The sequence below is a fragment of the Cetorhinus maximus genome, chromosome 5 (genome assembly GCF_964194155.1).
Source record: "Cetorhinus maximus chromosome 5, sCetMax3.hap1.1, whole genome shotgun sequence".
Classification (NCBI taxonomy): Eukaryota; Metazoa; Chordata; class Chondrichthyes; order Lamniformes; family Cetorhinidae; genus Cetorhinus; species Cetorhinus maximus.
In genome coordinates, this window is record NC_135883.1 from 80,208,911 (window position 1) to 80,226,532 (window position 17,622).

Consider the following 17,622-nt stretch of genomic DNA (forward strand, 5'->3'; position numbering starts at 1 on the left):
TATTGAAGTATAAAATAGTTGAATATTTTGCATCCTGTGTTTTATGTCATGCTATCTGTTTTAATATAAACGTCTTGAGTTTTTTCATTAGCCCATTTATGATATGAATCTTTTCCATTCTTTTCATTTTATAGCTTTTCACTTTTTTCTTCTTACTATTGGGTTTCAGTTGGCATCTTTTTTTAGCTTATCCTCTAAAGTATATCTGGTTTTACTTACTTAAATTTCTTATTAATAGCCTCCTGTGGTAAAGACAGAAATGGTGACAATCTCTGATGCAGTGAGCCCTGACAAGACTGAAATTGCAACAAAAGAAGTTCCAATTGTTCAAACGGAGACTAAAACCATTACATATGAAGCTGCCCAGGTAGACTTACCTTCCCAAAAAAAGTGGTGAAGTTAGATATGTCATCATTGCCTTACATTGAGGATTGCAACTATGTGTATACCATGTAAATTGTAGCTTTTACATTGCCAATTTATATGCTTATACTTTTCCAAAAGTTCCTCCATAGTTTTTAAACTTGTAAAATATTTCTGTTAGCCTATAGATTTTTGAAAGATTAAGAATTTTAAATATAGCACAGTTTTACATTTTGCAAACATATTCTAAAGCTGTAGTTCCTGGCATAAAATATTAATCAATTCATGTAAATACTTCTCACTAGTATTGACTCTCTTACCTGTGTGTTGCACATTAATTCTTTCCCACTAAAACGAGTATAGATGATCTTTGGCCACCTTTCTTTTTGGCGGACTTGCTGGAGAGAGATCTGGGTAACGATGAGCTCTCCTTTTAGTAATAGTCATGTCATCACCATTTGAATGTTCAGATATACAAGATGTAATTTGCTGCTAGCTTTTGCCTTAGTTAGATCTTTGCCCATATGTGTGTCTCCTCAGTTCAAGGTGAGGTTCAGAATTTGATCTGTGCCCTACACACACTACCTATAAAGTTGCATCAACTCTGTTGAATAGTGAGTTTTCACACAAAATGCTGTGCTGTTATATGCTTTTCATTGTAGCTAAGTACCCTGCCACAGCAAAGTCAAACAGTGCAGTTAAGTAAGTGACATTTGAAACATCCTTGTTTTCCAGAGCTTAAATAGTCAAACGTTTCTATAATATTCAGTTTATCCTAGACTTAACTTATCTGCTCCTTCTGACACTCCATGCGAAATCAGGGGCACGCCATTTCGTCTATTAATATTTGCACCGATTTATTGGCTCCCTTTGCAGTGTTATTTACTTATTCAACATTCAGGAGGTTAATCAGGTTGTTAATAGTGTGAAGACCGTGTTAGTTAATGACTTCTGTAATTGTTTAGCTCCATCAAGGCATCAGATGAAAAGGTTCACTTCAGTGCGATGCTTAAGCAATGGCCTGCACCAATGTGTAAGCTATTGCAGCGCTTTTTTTAAATGGCACTTGATTAAACTGATTTATTCATCTAGTTGAATATCCTACGTATTCAACAGTATTATAACAATATTATTATTTCTGACCAAATTGATTGGACTTTCTCATTTTGTTGTATTTCAAGGGTGATGGCAGTGGAGACAACGATCCTGGCGTCCTGATGAGTGCTCAGACTATAACTTCCGAATCTATTTGTACAACAATGACGACCCAGATTACCAAGGTGTGCAATAGGTGTTAGGCCATCCATTTATGTTTGGCTTGTATAATAAAAGCATAGCTTTGTTTGCCTGCTATCATTGAAATTTTCTACTGAATTTAAGTTCCTTGTTTTATTTTACTAACAAAGTGCACTGCTGAAATTTTTTGATGTCATTTGATGGCACTCACTGCTGCCAGTGAACTGTTCCTTGTAATTTTGATCAGTTGTCACTCTGCCTATCGGTAGGTAGTGTACCTTTAGAAAAATGAATCAGTGTGTCATTTTAAAGCAAGTGCGTATAACCAGTAAATGAGTAAACGCAATGTAACACTTAAGTACTTATTCACAACGTACCTATGTCTTTTGATTTGATTACTTTCTTAAAGGGAATAGTCAAATTAGTATGAGAATGAAATGACATTTAAATCTTGCACTGCACCATGTAGCATATTATGGGGTTATAAATAACATTTCTCAGTTACCTGTTCGCATGGTCCTGCTGCAGTACCACATTATAAAATACTGATTCTCTAGTCTTTTAACTCCTACATTCAAAATAAGAAATTATACCATGCTGTTGGGAGAGACATTTTTCAAGGCACTATCTGGTTTTTAAAAATGGCTGAGGACTCCTTGGTTATAGTGTCACTTTGACATGGGCTCCCATTTCCTTTCCCTCTTTGAAGCAATGGGCCCCTTTTATATTGCCTGCCACAACAAAGGAAACATTTTAATACAGTGTAGTGAAGATTAGTGGTAAGCCAGAAGATTGCGAAACACAAGAGCACAAGCAATAGGGGCAGGAGTAGACTATTTGGCCCCTCGAGCCTGCTCTGCCACTCAACAAGATCATGGCTGATCTGATTTTGGCCTCAACTCCACTTTCCTGTTTATACCCCATAACCCTTGTCAATCAAATATTTATCTAACTCAGCGTTAAATCTATTCAATGACCCAGCCTCCACTGCTTTCTTGGGAAGAGAATTGCACAGACTAATGATCTCCTGAGAGAAAAAATTTCTCATCTCGGCCTTAAATGGGCGACTCCTAATTTTTAAACTGTCCCCTAGTTCTAGCCTCTCCCATAGGGGGAAATGTCCTCTAAGCATCCACCCTGTCAAGTCTCCTCGGGACCTTATATGTTTCAATAAGTTCACTTCTCATTCTTCTAAACTCTAATGGGTATAGACTCAACCTGCTCAGCCTTTCCTCATTAACTAGCCCCTTCATCCCAGGAATCAGTTGAGTGAGCCTTCTCTGAACTGCGTCTAATGTGATTATATCCTTCCTTAAGTAAGGAGACTAAAACTGTACACAGTAATCTAGATGCGGTCTCAATAAGGCTCTGTACGGCTGTAGTAAAACTTCCCTACTTTAGTACTCGATTCCCCTTACAATAAACACTAACATTCCATTTGCCTTACTAATCACTTGCTGTACTTGCATAGTAACATTTTGTGATTCCTGTAGCAGGAAATTTTAGAAGCCAGCAAAGTATGCCTAAAATTTAGAGAGGAATTAGAGTATGAGAGTAAACCAGCAAGAAATAAGAAAACAAACAGTAAGTGTTTCTATAAGCATATAAGAAGGAAAAGAGAATCTAAAGTGTAAATATTGGTTCATTAGTAGATGAGACTAAGGAATTAATAATGGGAAGCAAAGAAATTGCGGAGGCTTTGAACAAGGATTTTGTATCTGTCTTCAAGGTAAAAGACACAAAAAAAGCACCCCAAGCATAGTTGAAAAGCAGGGGACAGAAGGGAGGGAGGAATTTAAAACTATCACTATAGAAAAAGTACTAGGAAAACCAAAGGGGCTAAAGACTGACAAGTCCCCTGGACCTGGTGGCCTGCAACCTAGGGTCTTAAATAAATGGTTACAGAGATAGTGGATGCATTAGTTGTAATCTTCCAAAATTTCTTCAATTCTGAAGGTTAAGTGAGTAATACAGCTGTAGCATTATAAGAATGATCTGCATAAAACTTTTAATAACCCTCAACTGCGCTATGAGATGTCCTAATATTTATCCATATCTTAATCTTGCATTTGCATGCATTTCCTAACTGCACAATCTGACTTCCTGTTGCATTTTTTTCTCCATTTTAAATTGGGTGGAAAGGGTGCAGAGAGCTTATTTTTCCAGAATTCTAATGGAATTGCATGCATCAACTAATTCAGGTATCTGCTATTCAAGTATATCAGTATTTATAAATTTTTGATAAATACAAAAAACCACAAAGTTTAAAAATAAAACTTAATTATTTATATTTTCATCAGTACCAAAACACAGAATGTGATAGATTTAATTATATACTAATATTTAATGAATACCAAAATTTAAGTGACAAAAGATTGAAAATATCAAAGTAAATGTAGAATCTACTTATGAACTTAATTCTCATGTCTACTTCAAAATATAAGAAGAGTTGCAGACTGTAGAGACTAGAAGCTGCAGGGGCCGATAACCACTGCCATCCCCACAAAGTCACAATGATTATGACTACATTAGGAATATGGTGTATTAAAGGTAGCTGATATATATATATGGTTTAGAATTGGCACAAGATCAAACCATGACTCAGACTCCAAGGTGTAAGTAAACAGTCATAAGCTGAACTGCTTTAAATTGTAGAAAAGAAGATTGAGAATAGAGTGGAAGGAAAATTACATGATTTGGGTGTTCAGAATATTGACACACAAATAGTTTGGAAATATAATTGTAGATCAAGGGGATAGTTTCAAAATCAACATGTTTCAACAAGACCAGATTTTTTTTCCTGAACTAAACAGTAGACATGTGAAATAAATTCCCATCAAAAGTAATGAACTCTTCAAGGGGGGAGGAAAGCTGGATAAATATCTAATTGTGATCAGAGTGGAAGGCAGTAGGGATCAGTATAAATATGATGAGGTTCATGGTTCACAGTGGTTACTGAGCTGATAGAAAGGGACGTTGCCTTGAGCAGGTAAGTGGCTCAGAATGTATTGTGGATGAGGGTGATGTGAATGATGATGTGAATGTTTTGATTATCTTTGTGGACTGGAAATGATTTTTGTTGTGCATTCCCTCAAGCGGTAAATAACAATAACGTATGATATCGTTCTCGCCCTGTCACCGTCTCTTCATGCGTGTCTCTGACCCCCTTGTGCCTGCCCTGGTGCCCTTACCCCCTCGTTTCTGCCCCTCGTACATGCACTCTCTTTTTCCCATTCCTCTTTCCCTCTTTATTTTGCTATCTGTTGCTGATTTAGCATTGAATGAAGTAGCCTAATTGACACTTGCTGGCTCAGGTTCTGTGCTCTTCATTAATGATTCTTCATTCTGGTTAGAGGGAAACAAAGTTGCTTTCCCTGTTCGGGCTGGTTCTAGAACTCCTGTAGGTGGTGTTGCACTAAATGGCTTTCTTATTATAGCAAGTTCCAGTGCAATATCCCATGGAAGATCTATGCCTGAGTGTAATGAATGGCTAGCACTGTTCGTTTGCTGCTGAGAGAAAAATCAAATCAAATGAAGCTGGCTACAAAGGTGTGACTGAAAAGATTGACTGTCCACTATTTATTCATGAAAAAAAATCAATGGCTGACTTAATTCTTCACTTTTCCTTAGACCGTTAAAGGTGGCGTTTCTGAAACAAGAATTGAAAAACGAATTGTTATCACGGGGGATACAGATATAGACCATGATCAGGTTAGTTTTATTTTTCATTTTAAACTTATTTTACAAGCGGGCTTGAGTATTTTCAAATATGTATGAAGTAACCCAGTAGTGATTCAATGGTAGTTTGCAAGTAGGATGAAAATAAGTGAATTTCCCATTAATTTATGGGAGTGAGTTAACGTTGACTAATTTTAGTGCAGAATTTTGAGCTTTTGATGTAGTTTTCAAACTTTGCCACATTTTAATTTTCTGCACTTTTTTATACTTCAAACATTTATCTAAAATATCAGCAGCATTTATCTTTAAGCTATTTCATCTGGCATTCTGACTTTGTCTTGGGAAGTATAAGCATAAAGTTGATTTTTTTTGTCTGCTTAAATATTTCACAAAAGAAAATATGCAATATTTTCTCTTAAATCTTTATTTGAAGTTCAGTGTAGGTTATTGGTGAGTTTTGCTTATTGGGAAGATCTGCCTCATTTTTGAGTCATTTACCTAGATGTAAACATTTATTGCTTTTTATTCCATGGCAAAGCATTAGAGTGAAGAAACCTGGAGCTCTGTATAATTATAGTCAGAGCTATCCTTCCTGGTGTTCCATATAAATGTAAAATGTTTGCTTTAAAACTTTATGGTCAAGCTGTTGTATTAATGTAGACCTTTGATAGCAGCAGTGATTTTCTAGCTTTTGTTCAGAAAGATTCCTTGGAATTGTATTTTTTTTTGCTCCATTTTGCTGTGGAGCGTTGGGAAGTAATTTAGAAAAGCAGTGTGCTGCTTCATTAGTTTTATACATACTGTTGCATTAAATGTTCTTTTTAAATAAAGATGTTTTTTAGTGGCTTTGATGTCATGAAGAAGGCCAGTGAACTGTAGAACTAATACTTTATTGGGCAGTATTGAGAGGTTGCTCATGCATTCATTTAAAGCCTTCACAGATCAATTTACCCGAAGTAGCTGTTCTGTTGCTTTGTCTGCCTCCTCATTCTGTAAACTTGCAACATTTTTGTTGCATAAGCGCTACATAGACATTAGAACAAGATATTCAAAGAACTAGTTATTCCATCAAGCTGAATAATTTATTTAGTTAATCTAAAACTTGAGCTATATGTTTTTCAGCGTAGCACTTTTTTCGTTGCTGTCATTTGGCAGGAAGAAATACTTCTGGAATAATACTGTGGTAGATAGAGTTCAATTTGGAGAAGTGTGAGGTCATCCACTCTGGTAGGAAAAAGACAAATTAGAACGTTCTCTTAATGGTGAGAGACTAGGAATTGTGGAGGAACAAAGATTGAACTATACATGGACACAAAATCACTAAAAGCTAGAAAATAAATTAAAAAATAATCAAGAAGGGTAATGAATATGGAACAAAGCTGGATAAGTGGAGTTGAGAGATACAGATCAGCCATGATCTAATTGAATGATCCAACAGTCTCAAGGGCCTGAATGGCCAACTGGTATTCCCGTGATTATCCAAATGTCACACAACAGCTAACCTTGTTTTTCCTGATGAAAGTTCTGTTGATTTTTGAATTTGGTATGTGAAATACTTAACTTTGGGGAATATTATGATGATGCCCAGGGGAGGAATAGCAATTATATAGCAAGACAATAGCTGCCACAAGAACAAGAGTAACGTAAATGCCTTAAACCGCCTTAACTTTGCATTGTTTCTGCACTGCCTGAATGTAACCTAAGTTTCTACCTTTTTGAAAAGTTTACACCAGAAAGTTGAGAGGCAGTTTTTTTGTATGTTTATGGGGTGCTTTTTCATGATTGATATGTACTTTGCTTAGTGCCAACCCTAGTCAACGGAAAATCTCAATGTGCTTTAAATGTTATGCTATTTTAAATTCACAATGCAAATTCATAAGGTACAGTAAAATGTTCTTGATGTTTGAATTTCTGTTAGATTGCCCGGTCTAAGATTTGTACAGGTGTCAGGAAGAATTCCCAGGTCAATTAGATAGTCAGTGTCTCCTTTCTTAAGCATAGAATATTGCAGCCATTTCTTAGTTTTCTTGGGCTGGCCTAGGTCAAAAGGAGTGCCCTATGATGGATGGAGTGCCAGCTTTTCTTAGGTTTCAGCACAGTGCTTTGCAAAGATAGAGAAATGTTGGAAGAGAGCTAATTAGTAGTATTCCCTTTGTGCCTTGCACGCATATACTACTTCAACCTCTCAACAGGCTGGCTGAGCAAACATTGATATAAGACTTCAATTCAACAATTGATGAGCTGCTTTATTTCACAATAAGATGAATATACAAAATGGCAGTTGATCATACCATCCACTTCTATCACCTTTCCTGTATTGTCTAGCTGACCAGAACTGCCCTCGCTTGGTTTCATTCCTACCTGCCCTGTTGCAACTAGAGAATCTCCTGCAATGATTTGCCTTCCTGACCCTGCAGCATTACTTCTGGAGTCCCCAAAGAATCAAACCATAGCTTCCTTTAGCTGTGGTACACATGCCCCAAGATCAGAAGGTTCCAGGTTCATTACCCACTCAAGCTTGAGCACAAAAATCAATATTGATACTCCAGTGCTGAACTGAAGGAGCTTAGCATTTTGGAGATGCCGCCTTTCACTTGAGGTATTAAACCAAAGTCTTACCTGCCTGCTCGGTTGGACATCAAAGGTCCTATGTTACTACTTCGAAGAAGAGCAGGGAAGTTATCCCTAGTGTCCTGACCAGTATTTATCTGTCAATCAGCATCACATAAACTATCTGATCATCATTGCATTGCTGTTTGTGGGAGTTAGTGGAGTGCAAATTAGCTGCCGTGTTTGCTATACATTACAACAGTGACTACATTTCAATAAGTACTTCATTAACTGTAAAACACTTTGAGACATCTAGTGGTTATGAAAACTGCTGTATAAATGCTACTTCTCACCTGTGTTCTGTGAAATCACCTGAAAATGCCACATGTATGCTGTCAATGCTCAGCACTATTTTAGCGCCACCTCTCTATAATTCTCCACATCCTCTGTTGTCAGACGTTTCCAACATCCCATCCTGGATGAGCTGACATTTCCTCCAAGTAAGCAGTGGAAACCGAAGACCGTCCTTTTTAGCCCCTGTACAAACTCCCCCATTCCCTTGTTATCAATTCCAACATCACCCCTTCTCCCTCCCCGGCCACTGTCCCTGGCTGAACCAACTTCACATCTTCACAACTTTTTTTTATTCATTCGTGGGATATGGACATCACTGACGAGGCCAGTATTTATTGCCCCATCCCTAATTGCCCTATTTATTTAAGAATCAACCACATTGCTGTGGGTCTAGAGTCAAATGTAGGCCAGACCAGGTAAGGGCAGCAGATTTCCTTCCCTAAAAGACATTAATGAACCATATAGGTTTTTACGACAATTGGCAATGGTTTCATGGTCATCATTAGACTTTTTATTCAACCATCGATGTCCACCATCTGTCATGGCGGGATTTGAACCTAGGTCCCCAGAGCATTACCCTGGGTCTCTTGATTACCATTTCAGTGACAATACCACTATGCCACCACCTCCCCTAACTTTGCTGTTGGATTTGTCCCTGGGCTGTGATACCAACTCCATACCCCTTCCATCACAAATATCATATAGCATCTGTAACATTACCTGTAATATTACCCATCTTCAGCACATCTGCTGAAACCCTCATCCATGCTTTCATTAGCATTGGACTGTACTATTCCAGTGTTCTCCTGGGCAGCCTTCCATTTTCCATCCACTATAAATTTCAGCTCATCTAAAACTCTGCAAGTCCCATTAACGCTTCACCCTTATGCTTGCTGACCTATGATAGCTCCAGGTTAAACAGAACCTTGATTTTTAAATCCGCATCCTTTTTTCAAATCCCTCCAAGGTCTCACCCCTTCCCTATGTCTATATTTTCCTCCACACCTACAAGCATTTGAGATATCTATGCTCCGGTAGTTCCGGCTCCTGCTAATCCCCAATTTTAATTGTTCCACCACTGAATGCCAAGTTCCTAAGCTCTAGGATTCTACGCCTCTCGACCTTTTCATTCTTAAAGATGCGTCTTAAAACCTATCTCTTTGACCAAGCTTTTGGTCACCTGCCCTAATATCTCTGAGATTTGAATCTGAGGAACTAGTTTGAAAGCCACCCAGTCTTGCCCTTGATTCATAATATGGAACATTAACTTTAAATTAGCTCTTGCGATGGCCAACATTGGGCTAAGTGTGTAGGTGTATATATTCTTCATGAAGTGTGAGGAAACCTGATATATTACTCCATAAATGCTCAATGGACATATTCTGAAAAAGGCAATCACACAGTTTTTACATGGACCTTTTGGGCAACCACTCCATTTGGAAATTTTGATTAGTTCATTCTCAGTAAGTAAACTTTTTTATGACTGATTTTTTTTTATACAAGATTAAATCGTATATCTATTTTACCGTACAAATATTGGTAAATTTAACTTACTTTAATTATGCCATTGTTTGTGTATTTTGACATGTATTGTTTTTCCCAATCCCATCATTATTGTTTGTAATTCTGGGTAGGCCTTGGCCCAGGCAATAAAAGAAGCCAAAGAGCAGCACCCAGACATGTCAGTCACCAGGGTAGTGGTACATAAAGAAACAGAGCTCCCTGAGGACGGGGAGGAATGAGTTAAGGTAAGGGAACACAGCATCTACTGAGGCAGCAAATGTAATACTTAATCAGAGCAGATATTATGTTCTTCATATCTCACCATTCTTTTTTCAGCATGCTTTCGTTTTCCATGCAGGGAGAAATACATGGTATGAATTTGCATTGATCCTTGGTTGACTACTAGCTAGCAATGTCTGCCTATAATTTCACCTTTTTTGTATTTTGTCTGATCAAAGTCATAGTACTGCAGTTGACCTTAATATGCTGTGAATGGTCTAATCTAAATTGTGTCAAACAATTGACTGAACACAAGAATCAATAAGGCTTCAATAAAAATCTGAAAGCAAACATTTACTGGAGAAAATTTTGAAATTACTTGTCAACAATTTGACTAACACAATTCCATATGTGTATTTTGATTGAAAGAACAAAAGAAAATTGCAAAAGTAGAACAATGCTAACATAACCACAATTTTATCTTAATATACTCAAATTGTAACAAAATGTTAATGAATCAAATAGTTTTAGCTTTTTCCAGCTAAATCAATGGCATTTAATTAATTAGGCCCAATTTCTTCACTTTTGGTCGGTAATTATTTGATTACCTTCTGGTTAAATAGGGAATACTGTAGTACATATTTCCTGAGTTTTTGTTGTATTAAGTTTCATTTTAAGTTGCATGATTTCTGTTTTTGCAATGCTTTACACAATTCTTTGTTTTGCTATAAATGTTATATTTATTTTATTTGATTTGTTTGAACAGCATCTGCCGTTAGAAGTATGTTTAAAGTCATATAGATTAATGGAGTTTCTGAACTAAGGGTGCTGTGTCCCAGAATTTGAAAAAGGTTGTGGTTGAGTAAGCACTCTATTGCAAGCTGCAGAAATTTGTAGTGGAAATTTCATGCTATTTTTATGACATTTTCTTCTCTAGAACTTCCTCCTGTACATAAATTGTTGCTTATAAACATTTCTTTCAATAGTGTATTGATTACAAATTACAGATACTGCTACTATTGGCTATGTTGACAATGTTCACAAACTCAATGCACTGGTTTGAAGAATTGTTCTCTAGGAAACAATTGGGGTGAGTCATTTGATTATATGGCAAGTGAATGGAGCATATACTGAAGTGGAGACCATCCTCCTTCCTAATGGGAGGAAGAAAAATGTATTGGTGTCACATTGAATTGGATTTAACTAATTAGAACTTCCTTAGTGGAACTGCTGGTGATAGTGAAACTCTTAACTGAAGTTGACTGAAAAGATAAGAATACAATTATTTAACACAAAAAAATCATGAATACACAAAATGACAGTGGCTGCACAATTTAAAAGATAATTTTTGGTGGATGGGTGTATGAATTGCTTTCCCTGGCGCATGAGTGTGCAACTTTACAACAGTACACCTGTAGAATCAAAGCATTTGGATATATGTTAGCTTTATATATAGGGGCTTAATTAAGAAGCATATAGAAGATTCTGGGAAGGGAAGTAGAGTGAGTAGCCTGACATGATTTAGTTGGAACAAATGGCAAAGGGAGTTTCAGGCTGGAATGCTTTCAAAGTGAGTTTGAGGAGTTGGGTATAACATTAAAAAGCAAGCCCATTAGATTACACTCAGTGCTCTATGTTGGTCCACTTGGAGAGAAATGGATTTTATGCATTGGTGAGATTTTTTTCAGATTTCCAGGGCATTGGGATTATTTCTTGAACAGAGTGGCCCTACATTCATAATAGGCTTTACCTAACCAAATTAGCCTCAATATTCTGCACAGAGAATAAGTAGAGGAGTTGGGGAGGAATTAAACAAGAAAAGTAGAGAAATTGGGCAAATCTAAATGATACGTTTATGGAAAAATGTATCATGGAAGAAATAAGAGAGGTGAAGAAGAGGCATGGGGAAGGGAAGAACAAGAAATAAAAACAGAAACAGCATATCAATATTTGGGGTTACAGTGCTTAAATACAAATGTGCAATCCATTAGAAAACAAGAAAAAAAAACCTTGGCTTGGACCTGTTATTATGTTGATAATACATTATAGACCACCAGACAGTGGAAAAGAAATGAAGAATATTGGTATGGAGGTAAAAGAATTGTGATAATGAAGGATTTGAACAATTCTAAGGTAGACTGAGAGAATCTTTTGGTCAAAAAAGTAAGGTTCCTTGATCCTAGACTTATTTTTTGTAATGTTTTTTGCATACCTAACAAAGAAGGGGTTATGAAACAAAAACTGAAAATGCTGGAAAAACTCGGCAGGTCTGACAGCATCTGTGGAGAGAGAAAAACAGAGTTAACGTTTCGAGTCCGTATGACCCTTCTTCAGAGCTGAAGAGAAGTGGAAATGTGATGAAATTTATACTGTTTAAGGAGGGGTCGGGCAGGTGGTGCTGGATAGAAGGCGATAGGAAAGGAACATAGCAAAGGAACGATTGACAAAGATGTCATGGACAAAGGGATTGTTAATGGTAATGGTTAGTGCTAAAAAAGGTGCTAATAGTGGTGTAAAGGTAAGAAAGCAGAGTGTGATTATAGCAGAACAAGGGTAGCATTGTGTGAAAGAACAACATGGAAAAAGTGACTGATGCCCTTATAGGGGATGGGGTGGGGGGAAGAGGCGGTGGTGAGGGAAAAAAAGGATCGAAAATGGGATAAAAAAGGGGATAAAACTACAGATAAATGAATAAAAATAAAACAAGTGGATAAAAAATAAAAAGAATGTAGAAAGAAGGGGGCATGCTAGATCTGAGTAATAAAACTCATATGATCTAAAGGTAGAGCAGTTGGAAATCGTGACCATAACCTCATTAATTACTTTCAATGTGAATCTAAAAGAGGAGTTAAAGACAAAGGTATTGACTGGAAATTAATTAATTTCAGTTGATTGAAAGATACCCAAACTGTGCAATTGGTTGTGGAACAATGGCAGATGAAATAGCAACTGGGCATATCTAAACATGTAGTAGGTAATTACATTCCAAGCAGAAGGAAAATGGGCGCATCAAAGGTAGGAATAAAAAACAGTTAGAACAAAAATGAAATCTAAAAATGGCTTATGAAAGTACAGAGGGAAATAAATATATGCCCAAGTCAGGATGATGTATGATTTTGAGAGGAACCTTAGAGGAATGGTGTACCCATGCATCTTCTGCCTTTGCCTTTTTAGCTAGTGGAGGTCACATGGTTTAGGAGGTGCCATCAAAGAAATGTTTATGACTTGCTGCAGTGCATCCCGTAGATAGTGCATTCCTGCTTGCTTGACACCCCAACCATAAACATTCACTCTTTCCCCCCCCCTCCCCTGCCACCACTGATGCACAGTAGCAGCATTGTGTACCATCTACAAGATGCACTGCAGGACCTCACCAAGGCTCCTTAGTCAGCACCTTCCAAACCCACGACCACTATCATCTAGAAGGACAAGGGTAGCAGATACATGGGAGCACCACCACCTGGAAGTTCCCCTCCAAGTCACTCGCCATCCTGACTTGGAAATATATCACCGTTCTTCACTATCGCTGGGTCAAAATCCTGAAAATTCCTCCCTAACAGCACTGGGGGTGTACTTACACTGCATGGACTGTAGCGGTTCAAGAAGGCAGCTCACCACCACTTTCTCAAGGGCTATTAGGGATGAGCAATAAATGCTGGCCCAGCCAGCAATGCCCACATCCTGTGAATGAGTAAAAAGAAAGATATGATACACAGAAGCACTGCTATGATAGCGATGGAGGGGGCAGGTGTTTAAGCTGGTAAGTGGATTATTGGGTCCTGAATGAATTTAGCTTGTTTAGTGTTGCAGTTGTACCAATGCCTTCCCGACAAGTGGGGAGTATTCCATCATACTCCTTCCTGACTTGTACCTTGTAGATGGCTGGCAGGCTTTTGGGAGACTGGGTGAGTTACCCATCACAGAATTCCAACCTCTGGCCTGCAGCATTTATGATTGCTCCAATTATGTTTTTAGTCAATGGTATCCCTCAGGATGTTGACGTTGGGGGATTCAGTAATGGTGATGACGTTGAATGTCAAAGGGTGGTGGTTACATTCTCTCTTGTTGGAGATGATAATTGCCTGTCACTTGTGCAAATATTACTTGCTAGCCCGAGCATTAATGATGTTCAGGTCTTGCTGCAAGTGGGCATCGACTGATATACCATCAGGAATTGCAAATGGAGCTGAAAACTACAGCTGTCAGCTAACAGTTCCACCTCTGACCTTCTGATGAAGGGAAGGTTATTGAAGCAGCTGAAGTTGGTTGGGCCAAGGGCACAGTCCTGAGGAACTCCCGCAGTGTTGCCCTGGGGTTGAGATAGTTGACCTCCAACAATCATAACTATCTTCCTTTGCGCTAGGTATGACTTGAACCTGTAGAGATTTTTCCCAATTCCCAGTGACTTCAGTTTTACTTGAGCTCCTTGAAGTCACACTCGGTCAAATGTTGCCTTGATGTCAAGGGCAGTCACTCTCACTTCACCTCTGGAGTTCACTTGTGTTGTTGTTTGGATCAATATTTTAGTGAGGACTGGAGTTGAAAGATCCTGGCAGAAGCCAAACTGAGTTTCTATGAACAGGTTATTGAGTATCTGCCACTTGATAGCACTGTTGATGACTTCCATCCATTTGCTGGCTTGGAGAGCTTTAGAATAATCAAGCTTAGGCGTGACAAAGCTATTATTGGGAACTTCAGCAACAGTTGGACTGAGATGGGACACAAAATAGGTAATATTATCGAGGTATAAGTAGATGGTCTTTGTGCTGTATAAACAATGGGGCTCAAAGCTTGGCTTGGGATTGAACGGGGTGCTGAGTTTTCAAACAGCCTGATTCAGTCGAGCCTGGGAATGGGTAAGAGTTTTTGGCAGGAGCCAAAGGCAACGGCTTCAATATTGTGAAACAAAAACAGAAAATTCTGGAAATGCTCAGCAGGCCAGACGGCATCAGTAGACAGAAAAATAGTCGATGTTTAAATATTAATTCTGTTTCACTTTCCACAGATGCTGCCTGACCTGTGGAGTATTTCCAGCATTTTCTGTTTTTGTTTTAGATTTCCAGCATTGGCCATATTCTGCTTTTCAACTTCAGTTTTGTATTTGCTGGAGGAAACTAGGTCTCCCCATGACTGGTTGTCACATAAGGCAAATTGATTCCTGCTTTTCTCACATATGGATGTATTTCACTTATGAAAGAACTCTACTATCTCACTCCTTGGTAAAATGTCCTGATCAATCTAGCTAAAAATTGTCTGAAATTAATTCTCCACTGATTTTGAACTAAATATACATATCATGTTTGAATTAACTCTGGACTTGACCCATGTAACATCTGCTCAAATCTCAATTTGGAATTAATTAAAATGTATATCAACGTACCGAGAAATTCTTAATGTGCCATTTTTAAAAATATAGGCAAAATATAAAATTTTGTTTTTAAATCTGCCGATTTTGTATTTGGACAACAAAATATAATATTCCCTGATCACCTTCCACGTGAAATATTGAGTTTACTACAATTGAAATTTGAGTTGAAAATTTTCAAGCACAGGAGGGAAAAGCCAGAGTGCTCCTACTTTACGAATTAAAAGAATACTTTAAAGAAAGTGAACTGAAATTACATTTGTATAATGTATTGTACCTTGCCCACTATCAGTATTTTCTGACTTATCCTTTTTACATAATTAATTTGAAATATTTGAGTATACAGTCTTTTGGTGATTACTTTTTTAAATCCTAAAGCAGCAGTTACATGTATTTGGGCAGTTGCAAATTTTTGCTGTTACTAGTCATTGTATAAGACAAACATGCAGCACCAGGCTAAATGCTGAAAGTCAATTCTTATAATACCCTGCTCTCCTAACAGGAGAGCCCTTATGCATTTTTCATTAGGCACTGGCAGATATCAGGACCAAATACATAAGTACAGTTTCACTGAACAACCTGCAATGTATATCTTTAAGTTTTTATAAGTCATTTTAAATGCTACTTTGCTAATCTTCAGTGCTCTTTACTTCCAGAAATGAATATTGCCTGAAACTAAATGAAGAATCTTTACCATTAGTGACCACTGCCATGAATAATAGAGAAAAGTTACCTCTGAGCATTCACAAATGACACCCTACATAGCAGTCGCACATAGTGTGAATATTTGAAGATGCCAGAGGCCTGCAGAAAAGCATCATTGGAGTTAGTTATTTAAAATCATTAGCCTGTAATTTTGATTATTCACTCTTTACTAATGTGATGACTTATTAACCTACCACTTCTATGTACCTTTAGAATTTAATAACCGCAAGTAAAAATACAAAAAAGGCTACAAGTAGAATTCCCATTCCACAAGAGTTTTGTACAGAATGTTGTGACTAATTTAGATACATAAGTGGCTCACTTTCAAAACCTGAATAAATATGTGTAAACCTTGTTGTTACAGAAACAATTTTTAGCATGATCAAGTAGTTACCAAATATTGTGGAAAAGAGAAATATGGAAAGATTTTCTTCAAACTTTTCCAGTGTCACTTCAAACTCTTAACATGTCAGTTTAAAATAATTACGTCTGTTTATAAAGGATCTCCTAGCCCGCCTATTGCTGCAAAAATTTAAAGGGGACCTAAAGCTAAGCAAACATCATTCCAATAAAAAAAATTCACTGTAGTGCATTTACTATATAATATTTTTTTAAGTCATCCATAGAACTTGGAGATCCATATTGGAAAGAGGTACTTTTCTATTTACTTACCAGTTCTATAACATGGTAGACAGCTTAAAATTTAATACTTTAAAATCATATTTCCTCAAATGAAAAAAATCATTACATTGAATACATTTCTATAAATGCTTTTACATTCTGAATCTTGATATAAAAACCTAAGCTTTATAGTATAGCTGTTAATGGGCAAATTGTGTTGCATTTCTGATGGCTTTGTCTAATGTTTGAGGAAGATTTTGAAAAAAATAATCTTTTTATTATTTGGTCTTCTCTGTAGATAATGCAGAATCTTTTGCTTAGCCTTTGTTTAAAACAGTACTAAATCTTGATGACTGTCATTATGCTTTTGACCCTTATTGTCAAAGAAGCAAAATAATATTTTAGCAGCTTAAAAGTTGTGTTGATTGATATTCTTGCTTCATGTAATGCTGTTGAAAATAAATTCCACTTAAAATATGTTGTTCTGACTATCTTCTATTTTCCTATGTTTAATTCCATTGTTAAGCTCCTCAAATGATACATATGGCAGTAATAATTTGAGGAATCCAAACTTATTAAAGCTCATAGTGGAAGATCATTTCAACTGCTGCGCATGCAGAGTTGTTATATTAAAGTGTGAATGATACAAAGAAAGTTTAAAATTATTTTTAAAAAAACAAACATAGTTGTAAATATTTTCGAATGTGATTCTTTGGCTCTTGATCTTGGTTCCCCTTGCCTGTCCTATGCACACGTTAACCCGGCCACAGCCAATCCCTCCTGGCACATATCATTTCACTTTCTCGTTTAATTGACCATGATACATCAAGTTTTTGACGGCCTATTCCTAAAGCCACATTCATCCAGGTGTGTATTACCTTCAATTATCTTGCACATTGTTACGATTAGGTAAAGAGGAGTTGAATGGCTCACCTCTTATATCCCTCTCCTCGTTTGACTGCAAGTTTTTTTTGAAAAGGACATACTTGCCAAGTCAGTGAATGTTTAATTGTTTACGCACTGTGATC

General features: G+C 37.2%; 1 protein-coding gene across 19 annotated transcripts in view; it reads left to right on the forward strand.

Moving 5' to 3' along the window:
- The window catches only part of epb41l2 (erythrocyte membrane protein band 4.1 like 2), a 206,598-nt gene extending 189,527 nt beyond the window's left edge, over positions 1–17,071 (forward strand). For 16 of the 19 annotated variants that reach the window (XM_078542095.1, XM_078542107.1, XM_078542109.1 and 13 more), the window contains 5 exons: positions 239–367; positions 1,545–1,643; positions 5,230–5,310; positions 9,816–9,929; positions 15,925–17,071. In XM_078542095.1, the coding sequence (XP_078398221.1) occupies positions 239–367; positions 1,545–1,643; positions 5,230–5,310; positions 9,816–9,923 (417 nt within the window). In that variant the 3' untranslated portion in view covers positions 9,924–9,929; positions 15,925–17,071. The remainder of the gene's footprint in view (positions 1–238; positions 368–1,544; positions 1,644–5,229; positions 5,311–9,815; positions 9,930–15,924) is intronic. The other 3 variants (XM_078542110.1, XM_078542113.1, XM_078542101.1) reach the window with 2 other exon arrangements.
- Positions 17,072–17,622: the final 551 nt, after the last annotated feature.